The sequence below is a fragment of the Pagrus major genome, chromosome 18, assembly GCF_040436345.1.
Source record: "Pagrus major chromosome 18, Pma_NU_1.0".
NCBI classification, from domain to species: domain Eukaryota; kingdom Metazoa; phylum Chordata; class Actinopteri; order Spariformes; family Sparidae; genus Pagrus; species Pagrus major.
Genome location: NC_133232.1, coordinates 14,733,989 through 14,752,059, shown reverse-complemented (window position 1 = coordinate 14,752,059; position 18,071 = coordinate 14,733,989). Strand labels below are relative to the sequence as shown.

General features: G+C 42.4%; 1 protein-coding gene across 1 annotated transcript in view; it reads right to left on the bottom strand.

Annotated features, from left to right (window-relative positions):
- Positions 1–294: 294 nt before the first annotated feature.
- tgfb2 (transforming growth factor, beta 2) overlaps positions 295–18,071 on the bottom strand; it is a 57,371-nt gene continuing 39,594 nt past the window's right edge. The window contains exons 2-7 of the mRNA XM_073486681.1: positions 11,757–11,920; positions 7,649–7,781; positions 7,435–7,545; positions 5,884–6,064; positions 4,876–5,029; positions 295–4,732 (exon numbers count right to left, since the gene is read on the bottom strand). Coding sequence (XP_073342782.1) covers positions 4,574–4,732; positions 4,876–5,029; positions 5,884–6,064; positions 7,435–7,545; positions 7,649–7,781; positions 11,757–11,920 — 902 coding nt within the window. The 3' untranslated portion in view covers positions 295–4,573. The remainder of the gene's footprint in view (positions 4,733–4,875; positions 5,030–5,883; positions 6,065–7,434; positions 7,546–7,648; positions 7,782–11,756; positions 11,921–18,071) is intronic.

The following is an 18,071-nucleotide window of genomic DNA, read 5'->3' as shown; positions in this document are numbered from 1 at the left end:
GTTATTGTTGAGCTGATATTATCATTTGTAATGAAAAACACGTATAACATTCTGAACAAATGAAAATAGAAATGTTTTGACTTGTGGTCTCAGACATTTTGACCCTACTGCATGTATAACTTGCCTTTAACTTGTACATGTAAAATCAGATACTTCAGACTTACTTAAACACTATTTACATGTGTGACTTTGACTTTTACCAAAATCATACTTTAACTGGATATCTTTACTTTGACTTCTGACTTTTGATTACTTTTACAGCACTTGAAAGAACACACATAAAACTGAGCTCCCTTGAGACTTAAATAATTTATTTACCACTAGAGCACCACAACAATACTGTGTTACAATACAGCATAGTGGGTCACAATAACATCATCATCATCATCATCATCATCATCATCATCATCAAAACAACAACAAAATACACATAAAAAATAACAGCTCTATCGTGACAAACTTGGTGCCTAGCTCTCTTTGTTTCTGCTTTTCAGTAAGTCCACTGGCACTAAACACCTGAAGGGGCTGCGGTCAGGTCACCTACATCAACATTCATTTAATAAGGGGGAAACTTTGACTGACTAAGAAAACTAGGTAATTTAAAATAGTAAAATGAAAACAGCATCAGTGCAATTTGTTTTAATAAAGACACAAAAAGATAATGACTCACAGACAGCTTTTGCAAGTTTGTGGTGAAGTCAGTTTTCTGATGGCAGGAAGATTCACACTGATGACACTACAGAACGCTACTGCTGAGCTACAGGTCTCTGTTGATGGTTGGATACATTTTGTGATACATTTGGCTCTATGAGCATTTTTGAAAGCCATGTCTACTCTTCATTAATATCTTCTATAATCTTTCAGCAGACTAATCGCCAGCAGCGTTTCTCCAAACATAGTTCCATCATCACATACCTAAAGACAGCATCTCCTCTCCCTGAACCCAAACTCTCAGAGCTAGTGTGGACTGAATCTGTGGCTGTGCTGAGTGCTGGAGATGACACCACTGTAATTCTGTCATCACTGTGGAAAACCTCAAACTGTTCAACATCAATCACTGCAAAGCACAACCAGGTTACACTAAACAGGACAGGAGGGACAGTCATTTCTTGGTTGGCTCTAATGTCTGTGGTTATCTTTAGTTACAACAACATTGCTCGCTACTTGGCCTTGTGGGTTTGGACCTGTTGGCCAGCCAGGGCCTTTCTGTGTAGAGTTTGCATGTTCTCCTCATGCCTGTGTAGGTTTACACTCGTAGTCCACATGCAGGTAAACTGGGGGCTGTAAGTCTCAGTGTGAATGGTTGTCTGTCTCTATATGTCAGCCCTGTGATTTACTGGCAACCTGGTCAGGATGCACCCAATGTGAGCTGGTATCAGCTCCACACAGACACGACGAGAACATGCAGACTCCACACAGAATGGCCCAGCTGGGAATGGACCACAGTACCTTCTTGCTGTGAGACAGTGCTAACCACTGCACGACCGCGCTGCCTCGCTTTGAACTTGTTAGTTCTAAATTGTTCAACTTGATTTTTCAGTCACCTGTCCAAGTATTAAATAAAGTGAGATCTGGGAAAATTGTGACATCACTACACCAAAGTTAGAGGGGTCAAACGATCAGACAGGTTGAATACACGCCAGCACTTCATCCAGATAATTTAAACCACTTAATTTGGAGGTTAAACTGAAATGTAACTAACAGTCTGATTCAGACTCAAACCATCGCAGCGTCTGTTGCTCAGTTGCAGAAAAATGCTGATGCTAGCCTTTCAATGTGCTACGTTACTGACTGACCTGACTGTTCTATAGCTGAACATTAGCAACCAGATGCAGAGCTGCCAAATCTCAAGCATTGACCATGAGACTCACGCAATTGAGCATCTTCACACGGTCACACGCTAATCCTCCTCTGTCACTCTAAATCTAACCAACCCAACAAAAGGCAGTGAGTACCAACCACTCAGAGGCAGAGTAGGGCGGGTCAAGCTGTCACATCTCAGGAGGAGAAAACAAACTTTAGCACGACAGGCTTACAAACAATTACAACCGTGACCATCTTTCAACTGAAGCGGAAGGTCAAACGGTAGGTAGGCAGCGAAGGGTCAGCCACAAAACCTGCCAGGTCAGAGGAGTCAGAGGAAACTGTGGAGGAGACTGTGAATTTGACATCACAACAGTCTAAATGTAAACTTTGTATATGAACATCTTTCTAGTCACTAATTTACTGACAATATTTCGTGTTCTCTGGTATATTCAGAGTAAAGGCAGAGAGGCAGAGAGCACGCAGAGGCCAGCAGGGCAGGGAGAGAAGCTGGCATGGAGGCGGGTGAGAAACTGAGCAAATACTGATGTTTAAGACCAAATGATGACATCACAACAGTCTAATCCTAATGTTCATTTAAAATGAGACATTACTTTAAATCTGGTGTCAAACGGCCCATTTTTTTCACCAGCTACCGAGTTCCGTTCCCCTGAAGTCTCACGCCAAACTTTTGCTGAAACTTGGCAGCCCTGAGATGTCCTGAAGCCTGACACGACGGTTGTCAGGGACAGGATTACCGTTATTTGTGATATTGAAAAGGAGTTATTGTTTATGAACTTTCCAGTATGTGTTTCACTGACAAACTAGTTAGCAACTTACGGTGAAGACAGCGCTTCACTCTGTCTGTACTGGCGTCTTCTCTGCTACATGTGCTGCTGGCCCTGCTGAGACTCAGAGTGGTGTTATAAAGGAGTCAGAGCTATTATCGGCCGGGCTCTAATTCTGAAGTAGGAGCTCTTTCAGGGTTTTCTGCTTTCCAATATTTTGTAGAAATGACTTGCAAAATAAGACCAGAATTATCCTTTAATGTGCTCCAATGTGATGTTTTTTATGCCAGTATTTAAATGACTTACTTTCCAACATTTGTAGACAATGAAATGGAGTAGATGTTATATATCATCAGTGCAAGGTTGATACTGTCCACCATTCTACCTGGGCCGAAATCTGCAGGGTGCTAAACCATAACCATGAGCATCTTCCATCGCAAAACAATGGAAAGATTTAGACAATTGAAAGGATCCCAAACAAAGACAAACACAAAATGAGGATGTGGTGTGGTGTGACTGTGAAAACTGTAGAGGGGTGAGGCGGGGGAGAGGGGAGTGAGGTGGTGTCAGGGGCGGGGCTTGAGTTATTTTCAGGACTTATTTCACATATAGACACTTATCACTTATACTTCCAGTGTTTGCCTTACTTTTGTGTCTCGGTGTGACAAGTGTGTGAGGTGATGCATGTTGACAGGGCTTTGGAAACACTATAGAGGGCATCCCTGTGTGAGAGCCGTGTCTGTGTTACTGTGTGTGTTTGGATGTGTGTGTAGCATGTGTGAGTCCTGTGCAGTGGGGTCACAATAATCAAAACTTTGGCATGACTTTGATACCACTGCTAAAGATGAATTTCCAAACATTTGTTTTCATCAGGTTTGATCTCAGTCACCGTGAAAATGGGTGCAATGGATAGGCAGGCAACTGAAACAAGTAGGGATGTCTCCAAAACAACTATTTTGCAATTCAAATTTTTCCTTATTAAGGAATTGTGACCCAGAAACCTATTAAGCGGAAAATTTAACAGTTGAAAAAAAACAAAGCAAATAAAGCAAAGAAAAAAGACAACTTGTATGTAAAAACATAATAACAGGACTTTTTCTGAATGACCTTAAACATATTTTTGATATGTATTTATTTTTTATTGTATCTGCAACCAGAACCAGAAGTATCAGTTTGGATCTACGTTTAAAAAGAAATTAATGGAGTAAAATATTTTTTTAAAGCAGTCACCAGTGGCTTTTGCCAGTACTGCATGTTAGGCACTTGATCAACCATTTCATCACATCATGACCTGGATCCCATTTCATTAATAGACTTAAAACCATTTGGCACACATAGCTGACTGTAAAGGTGCCAACGTCATATGTGGAAACACTACTTCATTGTTTTCAGTTGCTGAAGGACAAATATTAATTCTTGCTTCTTGCTGCCTTTATTTTGGTTGGTTTGGTCACATAAAAACAATTTAACCCAGACATGCGCAGCACCAATTAACTGCACTGGCTCTTGTCTTGGAGAAAAAGGTTTAATGGGTATAAAAAGCTGTGTGGTGACACTGGTTTTGCCAAGTACACTATTACACAACGTTGAGGCATACTGTGACCTGGACTCATGTGTTCATCATGAAAGTGTTAATGTGAACCCGTGTCAACCACTCTACCTCTGGTTATTAGCACTGGTATTAAAGTCAAGTTTCTGGTATCATGACGGCACTGGTCTTGTATGTTGTGTATGCATTAATTAAGTTCTGTACCTGTACTCTCCACCACACCTCTCCTAACGATGCCTGTGTGGAAACAATGCTGTGAGTATAATAGTGCATGTAATACGAACTACAGTTGCAGTTTAACTGTATGTATGCCCAAGTCCACTGTGTGTGTGTGTGTGCGTGCGTGCGTGCATGCGTGCGTGTGTGTGTGTGTGTGTGTGTGTGTGTGTGAAGGAAGTAGAGAGAGAGTGTTTGTGCTGGCTTGTAAGGGGTTCTAGCTGCACTTGCAGGACTTGACCTTCATATTAGAGAGCTGCTCTATTTTGGGGGTCTTGCCAATGTAGTAAAGGATGGTGAGGGGCTCCAGGTCCTGGGAGACGCAGCAAGGCGAGGCTGATGCTTCAGGGTTGATGGTGTTATACAGGCCCAACACCTGCAACACAGAAATATGCCATACCATGACGAAAATACAAAGTAGGTTGATGTTCAGAGGGTGCCGTACACTGTACAGACTGTAAAACCCCCTAAATAAAACTGACTTGGATGTAAACTTCGACCTGGTCCCTCATACAGTACCTTGGAATGCTGGGTGTCGGCGCTCCACAGATATGGACAGGCCCCAGCACAGAAGTTGGCCTCGTAGCCCTTTGGCTCGTGGATCCACCTCCAGCCCAAGTCCTTCTTAAAATCGATGTAGAGTGACCGTAAGCAGCAGTTGTCCTGAACGTTTCTACAAAGAAATGAAGGGGTGAGGTGAATCGTGGTGAAGTAGGAACCAAGTTTCTGCTCCAGCCTGACTTTGGTATTATAATGAAGAGTCTGGTAACAATACAGACTTTTGTAATCTTATTTAAAGGGTAAATCCAGTTTACCCTTTTGCACAAAGCGCAGTAGAATTTTTTCATGCTGTAATGAAAGGGACATAGTCATATCTTTAAATCCCAGGATACCTTATTACCGCCCAACCTTAGTTGTCATAACACCAGACTACAGAGCAGCTCTTTTCCCCAGGCGTCCACCAATCGGAGGGTCAGTGGTTCAATTCCTGGCCCCTGCAGTCTACATGCTTTAAATGGTTGCTAAGACTAGAAAAGTGCCATACAGTCCATTTAATATTCAATTCATCATTCCATACTCCACTGCACTGCACACAGTAGTTTGGTTTTGTATTGTTTTTCTCCTACGTAGCACAAAGGAGCTTAAACTAAATTTCATTTTGCAGGCAGTTTTGTAAAATGACAAAGAGTAGTAAATGAAGCTTGTGCCTTGGAGCTTTTAACACACAGATGATCACATTACTATGGCTTTCCATGGAGAGTGTGTCCATCAATTCAGTTCAGCACTATCCATAAAAGCACATCTTGCCATGGATTTAGGTTCATACAGTTACACTAATCACTGTCACTGGATAGCCAGTATTTTTATAGCGGTTTACCACTGCATAAAAACAACTAACAGGAGGATTTCTTGTAATTCCTGGGACCTGAGGAAAATTTCAGAGAATGTGTAAAGAGAACTTGCAGAGGAGAAATATCTTCTAATATCTGCATGATGAGAGCAAGAGAGTTAATTCCCAGTTATTACCTGGAACAGTAGGCAGCATCCAAGGCTCTCTTAGTCCGATGGTTCTTGTGCTGGGACTGGGTCTGGGACTCCAGCCGGTATGAAGGCAGCAGCATGAGGAGAAGGTGTGGAGCTCGGGCGCTATGCCGCCGCTTCTTAAATACCTTTAGGTCACCGCCATGGATGAAACTGTCATCAATACCTGGAAACATAACAGAGAGATCAATAAGCTATAACTTACTGATGATACGCAGATGATCAGAGAACCTATCATGTATCAGGCATCACACATCTCTACCCAAGTATAAAAACTCCAGAGATGGCTTTATTTCTTTAAATAACTTAAGAAAGCAAGATGCCAACTTCTTGTTGACTTTTACAGAAGAGCAATATAAAGAATTCTGACTGGAAACATCACACTGACATGGTTCATGCTCAGCCCAGGACAGGAGGGCTCTACTGCAGCTGATTAACCCGGTGAGATGAGGTGCCTGGATAGCACCCAAAGGATATTAAAAAACAACACCCAGCCCAGCAACAGATTTCTGACAGGTTTCTGTATTTTTCCTCGTGTTTTGTCTCATTGACAGGTTGCAGTCCTTTAATACGGCCACATGTTTAGGATAAACTAAAGGAACAGCTTTACTGCTGACCTCAGAGCAGCAAGTCTACGCTGTGACTTCAAACATCTCTCATGTCAATCAGCTGTGAGAGGAGGAAGCACAGTCACGACATACAAGCGTTTCAAAATAAAAGCCAATGTAGACCATTTCATTCAATTTTTTTGTTTTTAGACCTTGCAGCCGGACAGAACCATCATGTGGCCCGCGGGCCGTACAACACCCAGGTCTGCCTTGAAGGATAAGTACTCTCAATTTTTTTTCTTATTGTCAACAAATCTCAAATACAGACACATCCAACATTGAATGTATCCTACCACCAAGTATTGTGTGTATCACAGTCTGATATGTCAGTCGCCTGTGCCATAGAGCTCCGGTGTTTCTAAAACAACAGAATCACATGGATGTGCCTTGTGTCCCTTCATTACCATGAACACACACACAGCAGTGTCTTTTTGACTGAATCACACAGATAATGTCCTGCTGCACCAAATACTCACGAGATCACTACATGTGGATTTTCTCCTGTTTTATTAACATTTATTAAAAACCACTAAAGAGAATTGCACTCAGTAGAGTGCATACCTCAAGGACCAACAGTCCCTTTAATACAATCAACTATCCATAACTACTTCATAATAATTTAAGCCCACCAGATCTGCATCATATTGTGCTCACTCATAGATACCAGCTGCCTGAATACAGTCATCAAGACTGAAAATGTCAGACAATGTCTGAAAGATTTTCTCAAAACTTAGACGAAGGATGGGATCGACCCAGAATAGACCCAACAATGAACACATTGTTGTAGTTTTTGTGAAATCCTGCTGGCAAACCAACCGACCGACAGAAAAACAAAGTAACAGACACACATGGAAACATGAGGTAAATATGGAATAACACCAGACTTGTCCTACAACATCCTTTGTCATTTTTAATTTAATCAAATAACCTGCAAACCGTGCCTCCAGCTCCTCACTCTTGTTGGGAATAATGTAGTTATTTGATGGTACGAATGTGCAGCACGGGCAGTGCAGGCTGATCTTGAATCCACTGTTTCTGTCTGTGGAGACAAAAGTCAAGCGATAAGGTGACGGGACACTCAACACAGCCTCAGCCATAAGTGATGAGGAATGTGCTGCAGCGATGGGAGGAACAACACTCACCTCTGTGATTCAGCCACTCACTCACTGCCTCTGTCACATCAAACGACAGCCACTCTCCCTCCGTCTGTGTCCGTACCACCTTGCTGTCAATATACCGCTGCGTTGGGGACATCAGGTCTTTGTGTCCTAAAATCTACAGATAAAACAGAGCTATGTCAGGTTCAAGTTGTGAAACAGAAATAATATTTTAGAGCAATTTAAAAAAAAAATATGAATATATGTATGTGTATATGTTAACGAGTCAGTACGTGAGAGTGCATGAGTGCTCAGGCTGGTGAAGAATGCTCTCTAGCTAGCTCGTCTAGCTCAGTGGCTCGCACATGTTTACAGTTTGTCACAAAGCAGACCATTCATGACAAAAAGACACACCTTTACATGTGATTACAACTATGTTAATCATCAGAAATAAGAGTTATTGCTGATCCATCCACTGATTACAGCACCAGAATCATGATTTGTACATGTTGCGACCTTGAATATTGCTCTGTAGCTGGTCTCCAGCAGCGTTGCTGTGGATACTACTCATTAATGATTATTTGGCCTCTATGGGATGGAATAGTGCATTAATACCTTTCTTTTCTATAATTTAATATTTGTTGGTGTGTTCAAATAATTGGTTATGTCTATGCATAAAATAAGTTGATGAATAAAAGATGGGAAAAGATCGATGCATTATTCCCTGAGAAATGAACGAAAATGCCTAAAAGCCCTCACAATGTTAAAGAAAGTGAAGTCTGGATAATATTTCAACCATATTGTCTGTGGTTATGGCAAACACGCACAGCATCATAACAGAGTGCACAATACATAAACACAGAAGACACACCATTAACCACAGCAGCTAAGGACGACAGTTGGTTGAGGCCTAGCAGCCTGCTCTTTTCTCTCTGATTGATTGGCCAGGTCTGGGAGGAGCAGTGAGAGCATAAGCAGATATTGGACAGACCTCTGTTATTCTGCTGTCCTTCAGAAACATGTGCTTATGTTGGCTCATGCCTGCCTAATGTGTAAAACACTATTTGTGCTGCTTTCACTGAGATCTCCTGTCGGGGCCGCTGTGGGAAATCTGACGCCCAGACACAAACAGTGTAGAGAAAAGAATGAGAGGGAGAGGCTGGCGATGAAAGAGGTTTTATGATGGTGGGTCGAGGGCTGATAAACTCTTTTGATGATGATACTGTTTGACTTGTTTGGGTGACTCACTTTGAAACCCTTATGGTCCTTCAGAGGTGAACTATGTGGTTTTGGGGAAGAGAAAGATCTTCACTGACTGATTTTTTTCTGCCTCAACACATTCTTTCCTGGATTGGGTTGAAATTTGTCCTGAACATCCAAGAGACCCTGAGGAAACTTGGCAATATGTTTTTATTGAAATAGTTGTTGCTGAATGTTTACAGTCATCAAATTAATCAGAGGAAGTCTTTTTTTTACCAGAATGAAGTCATTTCCAAAAATTCATTCATCTCCTCTAGTTTTCACTTACCAATTTTAGATGTTCAAGACAAATGTCAACCCAATCCAGTAAAAATAAGAGATTGGTGAGGTTTAGAATACACATACAGAGAATCACAAAAATGCTGAAATTTAGCTCAGAGGGTCAAACTTCTATTTAAAAAGTATTTGAAGTAGGAAGGTCCCATGAATCTAACAGAAGCTTCAACATGAATTTTTTCAAGAAAATACATGAATACATGAATTGGGGGGCCCTGGGTGAGTTGTTATGGAATTACCCTATTACCTCATTAATACAATAAATATTGAAATTCTGAGTTTGAATTTCTTCTCCAGAACTACACAGTGCCTCTTTAACGACCTGCAAGGAGTGAATATGAAACCAGAACTTCCAGAAGTACGAAGGCCTCACTCCAACCCAAATCACAAAAGAAAACCTTGCAGCATAACCTTACTATGTCTTGCAGACAATGAATTTTCATGTTTAATGCCCTGTTTCCACTGCACGGTACGGCTTGGTGCAACTTGACTGGACACACTTTTGATACCAGGTACTGGTACCCCCTCAACGTAAGCGTGATTCTTAGCTGATCATCATAGCGATGCTAAGAAACTGCTGTTCCTTTGACCACAGCTGACCACAGTGTGGTTTTGCAGGCTGCCAATATTTCAAAATCTGGGTTGAGTGAATAAAAAAACTGCGGCCTTGATTTGCAGTCTGTGTGTAGGGTGTTCTGTCACCTAAGTGACAACCCTAGTAACAATTCTCTCTTACACATCAGTGGTCTGCACTCTCTCCACCGTTTATTACTGACTCAGCTTGGTTGTGAACCTTTAACCAAGGTGATACCAGGAAAAGTACCAGGTACTATCCACAACTTTTACCAGAGGAAAACCAAAAAAGAAGGGCTCTGATCAAGTTAAGTAGACCATGCAGTGGGTTTAAACTGCCTTCAAGTATGAAGAAGCATTTAAAGCATTATAAAATGGTACATTTGACCATGCCGTCCATTGACTCCCATTATAAAGAAAATCAGAATAAAGTTCTGTATTTAAAACAAATAGAAATAGTTTTTAAAAAGTTTAATTGTGTCACAATTCTCTTTAGAGGGGAACTACGTGACCTGCACAGGCAGACAGTTCCATAAAACCATGGCTCTATACATTACAGTTGTTTTCAATGCATTTGTTGATCTCCAGTAACTTATGAATATTTCAAACAGCAGATCTGTTAAATCTGTTTGTGCCCAGATCAACATCAACATGTGCTTTGGAAGAGCACACCTGTGCTTTCAGGTATGAGGCCAAGAGTGAACATCCATGACACAGGGTGGGTGAACTTTAAAGTTGTTTTTTTTTATGGTGCTTTCAGTGCAGAAGTGTGGGGGCATAGGAGTGAACTCCTTGGCGCACTGTGGGTCGTTCTGACGTGCAGACTTGTGGGGTGTGTGCTGTTGTTGGAGCGGGAGGGGGACGTGGAGGGGGACGTGGAGGGGGACGTGGAGAGGGACTTGGAGGGGGACGTGGAGGGGGACGTGGAGAGGGACTTGGAGGGGGACGTGGAGAGGGACTTGGAGGGGGATGTGGAGGGGGACGTGGAGAGGGACTTGGAGGGGGATGTGGAGGGGGACGTGGAGAGGGACTTGGAGGGGGATGTGGAGGGTGCTGTGATATTCTAGGATTCATGTGCATTTTTCAGGGATTTGGCTTTTTGCTGGGATTGTTGGGCCTGTGTTGTCGGAGAGGGGGCGCTCGGGACAGGTGCAGGGTGGAGGAGTTTTGACTGGTGGTCTCAGACTTTTTTGACCCTCTACTATGTGTTTTATTAATTATAGCATTTTATGCAGGTGATCCTTGGACTGTAATTGGAGAGCGGTTTCTGCTCATTACAGACACATTTTTTTGCAGCCGTTTACGGAGGCTAAGACACCTTTCTTTCATGCAGTGAAGTAAAGTGCCAGTGAACGGAGAGGAGCAAGGAAAGAGAGTGAGCTTTTCCTAACAAAACCTAAAAATAAGGATACCTTTGGTGTGACAAACTCAACACATCTGTAACAGTAAAACATTGGAAATCAATTTATCACTTATTATTATTACTTATTGTGAAATGTTTTGCAGTTGTTTGTTACAACATCCACAAGCAGCACAAAAGTCTGGCATTTCATTTTGTAGAAAGACGCCTCTCTTTCATGTAGCTTTCCCCTCCAAAGTCGATATCAGCTATACATTGATTTTATGAATTTATCTGTTCATTTCTGCAGAAGGCACTGTCTCCTCATTTGTCTGGAAGTGATCTGGTCCAACGTCAAAAACAAATCACGGTCCACTGTAAAGCCTGTCTGAAGCATCTCAAACAGAGGCACGTAGCCAAATGGGAGAAGTCTACGGCACTGCGAGCTGATCAATACAGCAGCAGCCCTAAAACACAAGCAGCCCTGGACCCTGGAATACCCCTGAAATATCACAGACGTTTTTCTGTTTTATCAGTGCAATTACTAACCACATAACACTCTATAAATGAGGTTGTGTTTTCATTACATTATAATGTGTAAAATAAAGCAATAGTCCTTCCGAGCCTAATTCCCAACAGTAACTCTAGAATCATGCAGGGAACCCTGGCAGCTCCTCAGGTCAGTCAAGAGGAAAGTGTGTGTACCTGGTAGAGCTCGATGCGCTGCTCAGATACTCGGGCCCCGGGGTTTTGAAGACGGAAGATCCTGAGCTCGGCCTTCACCAGGTTGGAGGCGTTCTTCTCCATGGAGGACACATCAAACGTCAGTCGCCTGAAGTAAGGATTAAAGTGTGTCGGAGAGATGACATCTGCAAAGGAGAGAGAACGACTGATTGAAGATATGTGTGTGTCTGACAGACAGAGAGAGGGGAGGATATTTCTGACAGGTGTTTCCTTGATGCTTTTATCTGGAGTGGTCGACACTGAAACAAGGATGAAGATTTGGATCAAATGACAATAAGTAAAGATATGGAACCTAACAGCTGTGAACACAGACATGTAACAGAACTAAGGAGAGAACAAGTTGGTCTCTCACTTAAGAAAAACAATCATTTCAGCAAAAGAACAGATCTTCCTCCTCTGGCACACCTGCAGGTAGATCAGGCTCAGACCAGGAGAATATCCGTGCACAGGCCTACCTGCCAACACTCTGGATTGTTGTGAGAGTCTCCCTATTTTAAACCCTTTCTCCTGCGGTGCTCCTGATTTCATAGAGATACAAATCAACTGGGAGTGTGTCAGTTTCTGTGTAGGATGTGTGTCGTGGTATCTGGCAACCCATCCAAAGAGATGAGCGTGCACAAACCACCCTGCCTGTGCCTGTGGTGAGTCACTCGTACCTGCTCTCGCTCAAACCCTTCCCTCCGCTCAGTTTGCCGCTGAAAATGGACGATGCACATCCAAAGAAGAAGAAATGAGCTTCCAAATTCCTCTTGGTGCGAGACTTTCCCCTTTATTAACATCTGCCCCATCACACTTGCTCGACTTTTGCCTCCACTCTGCAGACTGTAGTGCTGCATCATATTCTCCCTCTTCTTATTTTTGAGAGGTCTCACACACTCTCTCCCAACATAGTAATGTTTCATGATGTAAATTTTAGATGTTGACATGTGATTGCTTTCTCTAGAGACTAGAAGAATTTAGAAAACACTGTAGGAAAGACGGGAGGCAGAGAGGATTCCTGTCCACCTTTATTGTCTCTATGTTGCCTTGAAAGCCTCTTCAGACCGTTTCTATCGAGACAAACTTATATACCGGCAGTGCAGTGTGCCACTCTGTCTCTTGTTAAAAGTCAATTTAGCTCATCCAGCAGTCAATCTCTTTCTCTCCCTGCAATCATCTTAAACAAATGATTATCCAGTCAGATCAGGTCCACAGACTCTGCAGCTAAAAGATAAATGTAATAGATGGGATGTTTCATTTGTGAATGTGAGTAATATACTTGCATGTGCCACTCGTTATGAATATAAACTGTTGAGGGTAAATAATAACTTATAGTCGAGGTGAAAAGTTTCCATCCACTCATAAAGAACATGTTCATCATGTCAGTCTTCAGCTCCAATGATTCCTACAGCTCTCATGTTTCTGTGATGAATGAGTGGAACACAAACTACTTTGTCACAAAAACATTCATGAAGTTTGGTTCAGTAATGAATTTATTATAGATCTTCTGAACATGTGATCAAACCTGCTGGATCAAAAACATACAGTGATTCTAATATTTGGTTAAATGTCTCTCAGCCATGTTCACCTCAGTTAGCTGCTTCTGATCTCCATCCACAAGCTTCTGGTCGTCCTCTGGATGAATATTTAACCTCTCCTCTTGACAGAATCAGTGAAGTTCAACTAAATGTGTTGTCTTCCTGGCACAGACTTGTTTCTTCAGCACAGTCCACATGTTCTGATGAGGTTCAAGTCAGGACTTTGGGAAGCCCATTCAAAAACCTCAGTTCTAGCCTGATTGATCCGTTCATTTACCACTTCTGATGTGTTTGGATCATTGTCCTGTTGAACACCCAGCTGCACCAGATCTACATCAGAGGACTACATATCCTGGCTAGTATGGGTCAAAGTCCAAAAACACTGGATCATACATATTCCATAATGCAACGTCATAGCTTTTTGTCTGTACTGTCTCTACATGGTAAATGTCCACATCTTTTAAACTGCACATGTCCAGTCTGAGGCTTCTGTTAAAACGTAAACGTAAACGTCTCCAAACCCAAACACAGATAATCCTGATGACATGACAGTGTTAGATGGTCATGGTCACATGACTCCACAAAGCTCCTCCAGAGCCACATTATGCAAATTATTTCACAGAATTAAAACTAATAACAGATCTTGATGTATAAAAACTGTGAAGTGGCCCTTTAAAGATCAGTTAAGATGCTTCATATTTCCACTGGCACAAGACCAGTACCACAGCCGCCATGCACAGTAGCAGAAGCCTCATACACTACTTACAACCATGTGTTTGGAAGTGTTTGAAAGACGCTTACACAGGACTGGGGTGACACGCGCAGCGTGACAGCTATATGTGTTGCCATGTCTGACAAATTCTGCAGAACACACACACACACACACACACACACACATGTTCAGCATAATACTGGAAACCATGTGTGTGGTTCCAGCATCCCAAGGCACGGTGAATTAGGAGGCCCAGAGGTCTTAAATTGATGGCTGTAATGTAAGACAGAAGCCTGGGATTAGCAAAACACTGCAGTTTGTTTAGAGCGAGTTTACAACCACAGCAACCAACCAGCCATGTGGCCTGAGCCCAGCTGACAGAGGCAGGCACAGAGAGAGAGAAGATCGTTTTAAACTCATTTTTTCAATAAAGTTAAACATTTTTTTAAACATTTCTGTGCTGATACAGTTAATGTCTGCTTCTGTCCGTAACGGTGACAGAAATGATCACTGGGAAAGACGACAATGACATATTGTCTGCTTTTCTGTTTAAAAAGTGTTAAAATATATGTTTAGCTGCTCAAGAAATGATCACATAAAAAAATAATTTGTATTTGACAGTTTTAGTTAGAACTGAAGAAGCCTCTTGGATGAGAGGTGAAACATCTTCAAGAAACTGAAACATGTCCAGTTGCCTACGATACGGCACTTGTAAAAATAAGTAAGTCTTAAATGAGTCTAAAAGCTGTGTAATTATGAATGGTTTCAGCAGAGATGAATAATTTACAACGATGGAAAGTACACGCATATTGTGTGATTTGTCTGTATAAACTGAAGATTTTGTAAAATTGTGTCAGAAAAAATCTGAATGCTATGAACATAAGTTTGAGAAACTTTCTTGGCTACTTTACATGTACTTTTATTATCCATGAACATTGGACTGATGTCATGCAAATTAAAGGGCAGACATTACATTAGCTCTTCTTTTATGTTAAAGTGATAGTTGACGGTCATCTACTGCATCACTTCAATGCTTTAGTTATATGAACGGGTCAGATGTGGGCAGAAGGCTGATCCAGTAGACTTGTGCCGTCCTTAGCTGAGATCTGGAGACTGTGAGGGCCAGAGCACATGATTCATCACATTTTATTGTGCCCCCTGTCTCCACAGTATGTCATCTACGTGTTATTGTGAGATTTGAACGAGCTTGTGGAAATCCTTTTTATTTGCGGGATGGGAAAAAGTTGCATCCTGAATGGATTTGTAGTATGTAAGTGACTGGACAGCAGAAATAGACAGCAGCAGAGGGATTTACTGTCTGATGCAGCTCCTGACTGTTTGTCCAGCCAACTCTCAGGATTCTGACAGCCGCCTGTGAAATACTTCTGCTGCTGCTGTGTTTCAACATGGCTGCTCCAAAGAGCTCCTCTCTCCTTATCTATCCTTATAGTTTAACATGTCAACGGGGGCTGGAGCCTCCCAACACACCTTCACACTCATATTCACACCTACAGCTGATTTCAAGTTTTCAGTGTAACAGCGCTCCTTATTTCCTTTTCAGCTTTGTTGCTGCAACATGTACAGCCTATGGCAGAAAGACTTCAGGCATTTATCAGACACTTTTGTCCAAAGCGACTTACAGTAATTCATACATTCATACACTGATGCCATGCAAGGTGCCGATCAGCACATCAGGAGCAGTTTGGGGTTCAGTGTCTTGCCCAAGGACACTTCGACATGCAGACCAAGGGAATCGAACCAGCGACCTTCCGATAACAAGACGCTTGCTCTACCCCGAGACACAGCCGCCCATCATCATCAGTGGAGAAGAAAGCAGGTGTTTTGGATTAAGAGCAGCGGACTTTGAGACCATCACAGCCCACGGCGAAACCTTTTTTCCATCATTCTTTAATAAATAATATTTAATAAATATGGTGTAAATGGTGAAATAAGTTGAAACAGTGTGTTCAAAGGGAAGTAAGACTCACATTTAAACACAAAAAACAGCCGACAAACTGACAAAAGAAACATCTTAATGTATTGTTCCTAGTGCAGAGACATTCACAGAGAAGGCACTGATGATTTAATTTGCTGTAGTCGTTTAACAAGGTCTGTTAAGTTTCTACTCATGCAACGACTTAAAATCACGCAATTTGTGTCGTGAGGGAGTCTGGGATATTGCCATGGTTATGATTAGTTAAAACATTGGCAGGTTATGAGAGCCCAAACGTGTCACTTACATGATAGTGAACTTTGAACTGTGCAATCAGACAGCGTTTAATCCTTTATGATTGTTGTTGGCTTCTCTGTGTCATCTCACAGAGGGCGGTCCTTCAGTGTGGCCCAGGCCACATGTGCGTACACACTGCTAGAAGATCAGGGTCACACGTGGCCCAGACCGTCTCTGAAACTGGTCTGAGTGATCGGATCTTAAATGCATCTCAACAATGTTCACACCTATACTCAAAGCCACTTCTGATCTGATCACTCAAGACACAGAAATGCCAGATTTTCTCAGTAGATGACTGGAAAAAACTCCTATTTACTGAAAAATCTAACTTTGAGATTTATGGCACTATTCAAGTCTGGTGAGCAGAAGCTCCACTCCATTCTTCAGAGAGACGCTCTGGTTTGATCTTTGTGGATAAGGATTCATCCTGCAGCAGGATAATGAGCCCGAACACACCTCAAGGCTTTCACACAACTACTGAAGTCCAAGAAGACCAAGGAGTCCTGCCTGTCATGGACTGTCCTCCACAGTCACCTGGCCTCAACCCCATTCAACATTTACTGTATGGGGGTACTTGAAAGGCCCACACGCACGGGAGGCGATAACTGATGCTCCTCAATTGAAGCAGGTCATTTCCGGCTCCTATGGCGCCCTGCAGGCCTGAGATTTGAAATGCCAACAGCACAGAATCAGCAGTAGATTGGGAAAAGTCACTATTTATATGTAGAACTCATATTCCTCTATAGAGACCTTAGTGGTGCCCACGGATCCTCAAAAATATACAAGCACTTGCTCTCATACAGCACATAGACACAGACAACAGTCTCCTCACTTGCAACAAAATGAATTTGGATTTACCTCAGTGTTACAGAACTGTGTTAAACTGGGACTGGGATGAGCAGTGTGTCCTCACAGGACCTCAGCTGTGATCAGCTCTCATTAAACAGGTGCAATTGTCCGATTTGTGTGACTTTGTTTATTATGGCTTTACTGACTCACACAGTAGGTCTGATTCATAAATTGCTTTGTTCACAGTGATTTATGGGCTGTAGCTAAAACACACCGATCTCTTAGGCCGGTCACCTGGTCCTCTCAGGGTCACTCGTTCCCTGGAGTTGCTCTGCAGCTGCAGTGTCTCTGGGCTCGTTAGGTAGAGTGGACGGGTCCACCATACGGCACCTCCACCATCCAGCCTGCTGTGGTGGTGGGGCAACTGGCTCATGACCCACTTCAGCGGCTCTGCCACTGGCTGCACAACCCATTAACACCAGACAACCATTTGTTTTTGTTTTTGCATCATGTTCATAAACAAATCATGAATAACAAATCATTTTATTATCTTCTGATTTTGTATTCTCAAATGAATTACGGATTATCAGATGATACCCAGAGCCACTGGACTGGGAGTCAGACGATCAACAAAGTCGTTACTGTTCATCCTGAGGGAAACATTCATCCAAATTCATAGAAATGAAATGAGAGAATGAAGTGAACTGTGTGACAGTTAACCAACACTTCCACAAGCCATTTGAATTGTTGCCATGTTTGAAACAGAAACATCAGTGACACAATCACCTTTGAATTACTGTCAGCAGGACCTACAGCAGAGGCAAACAGACGCAGGGATCAAAACCTGTACTCACTACTCTACTGGAAGCTTGTGACCTGAATGAATTACAGCAATTCTTTGAGCAAACAAGCACACATCAGCGTGTTTAATCCCTCCACTCCTCCGGATGCTGATCAGTGGCCAACATTAGAAGTTAGCAGTGTGACCAGCTGAGGCAGAGGAAGGTTAACGATGCTCCTTCTTGTTT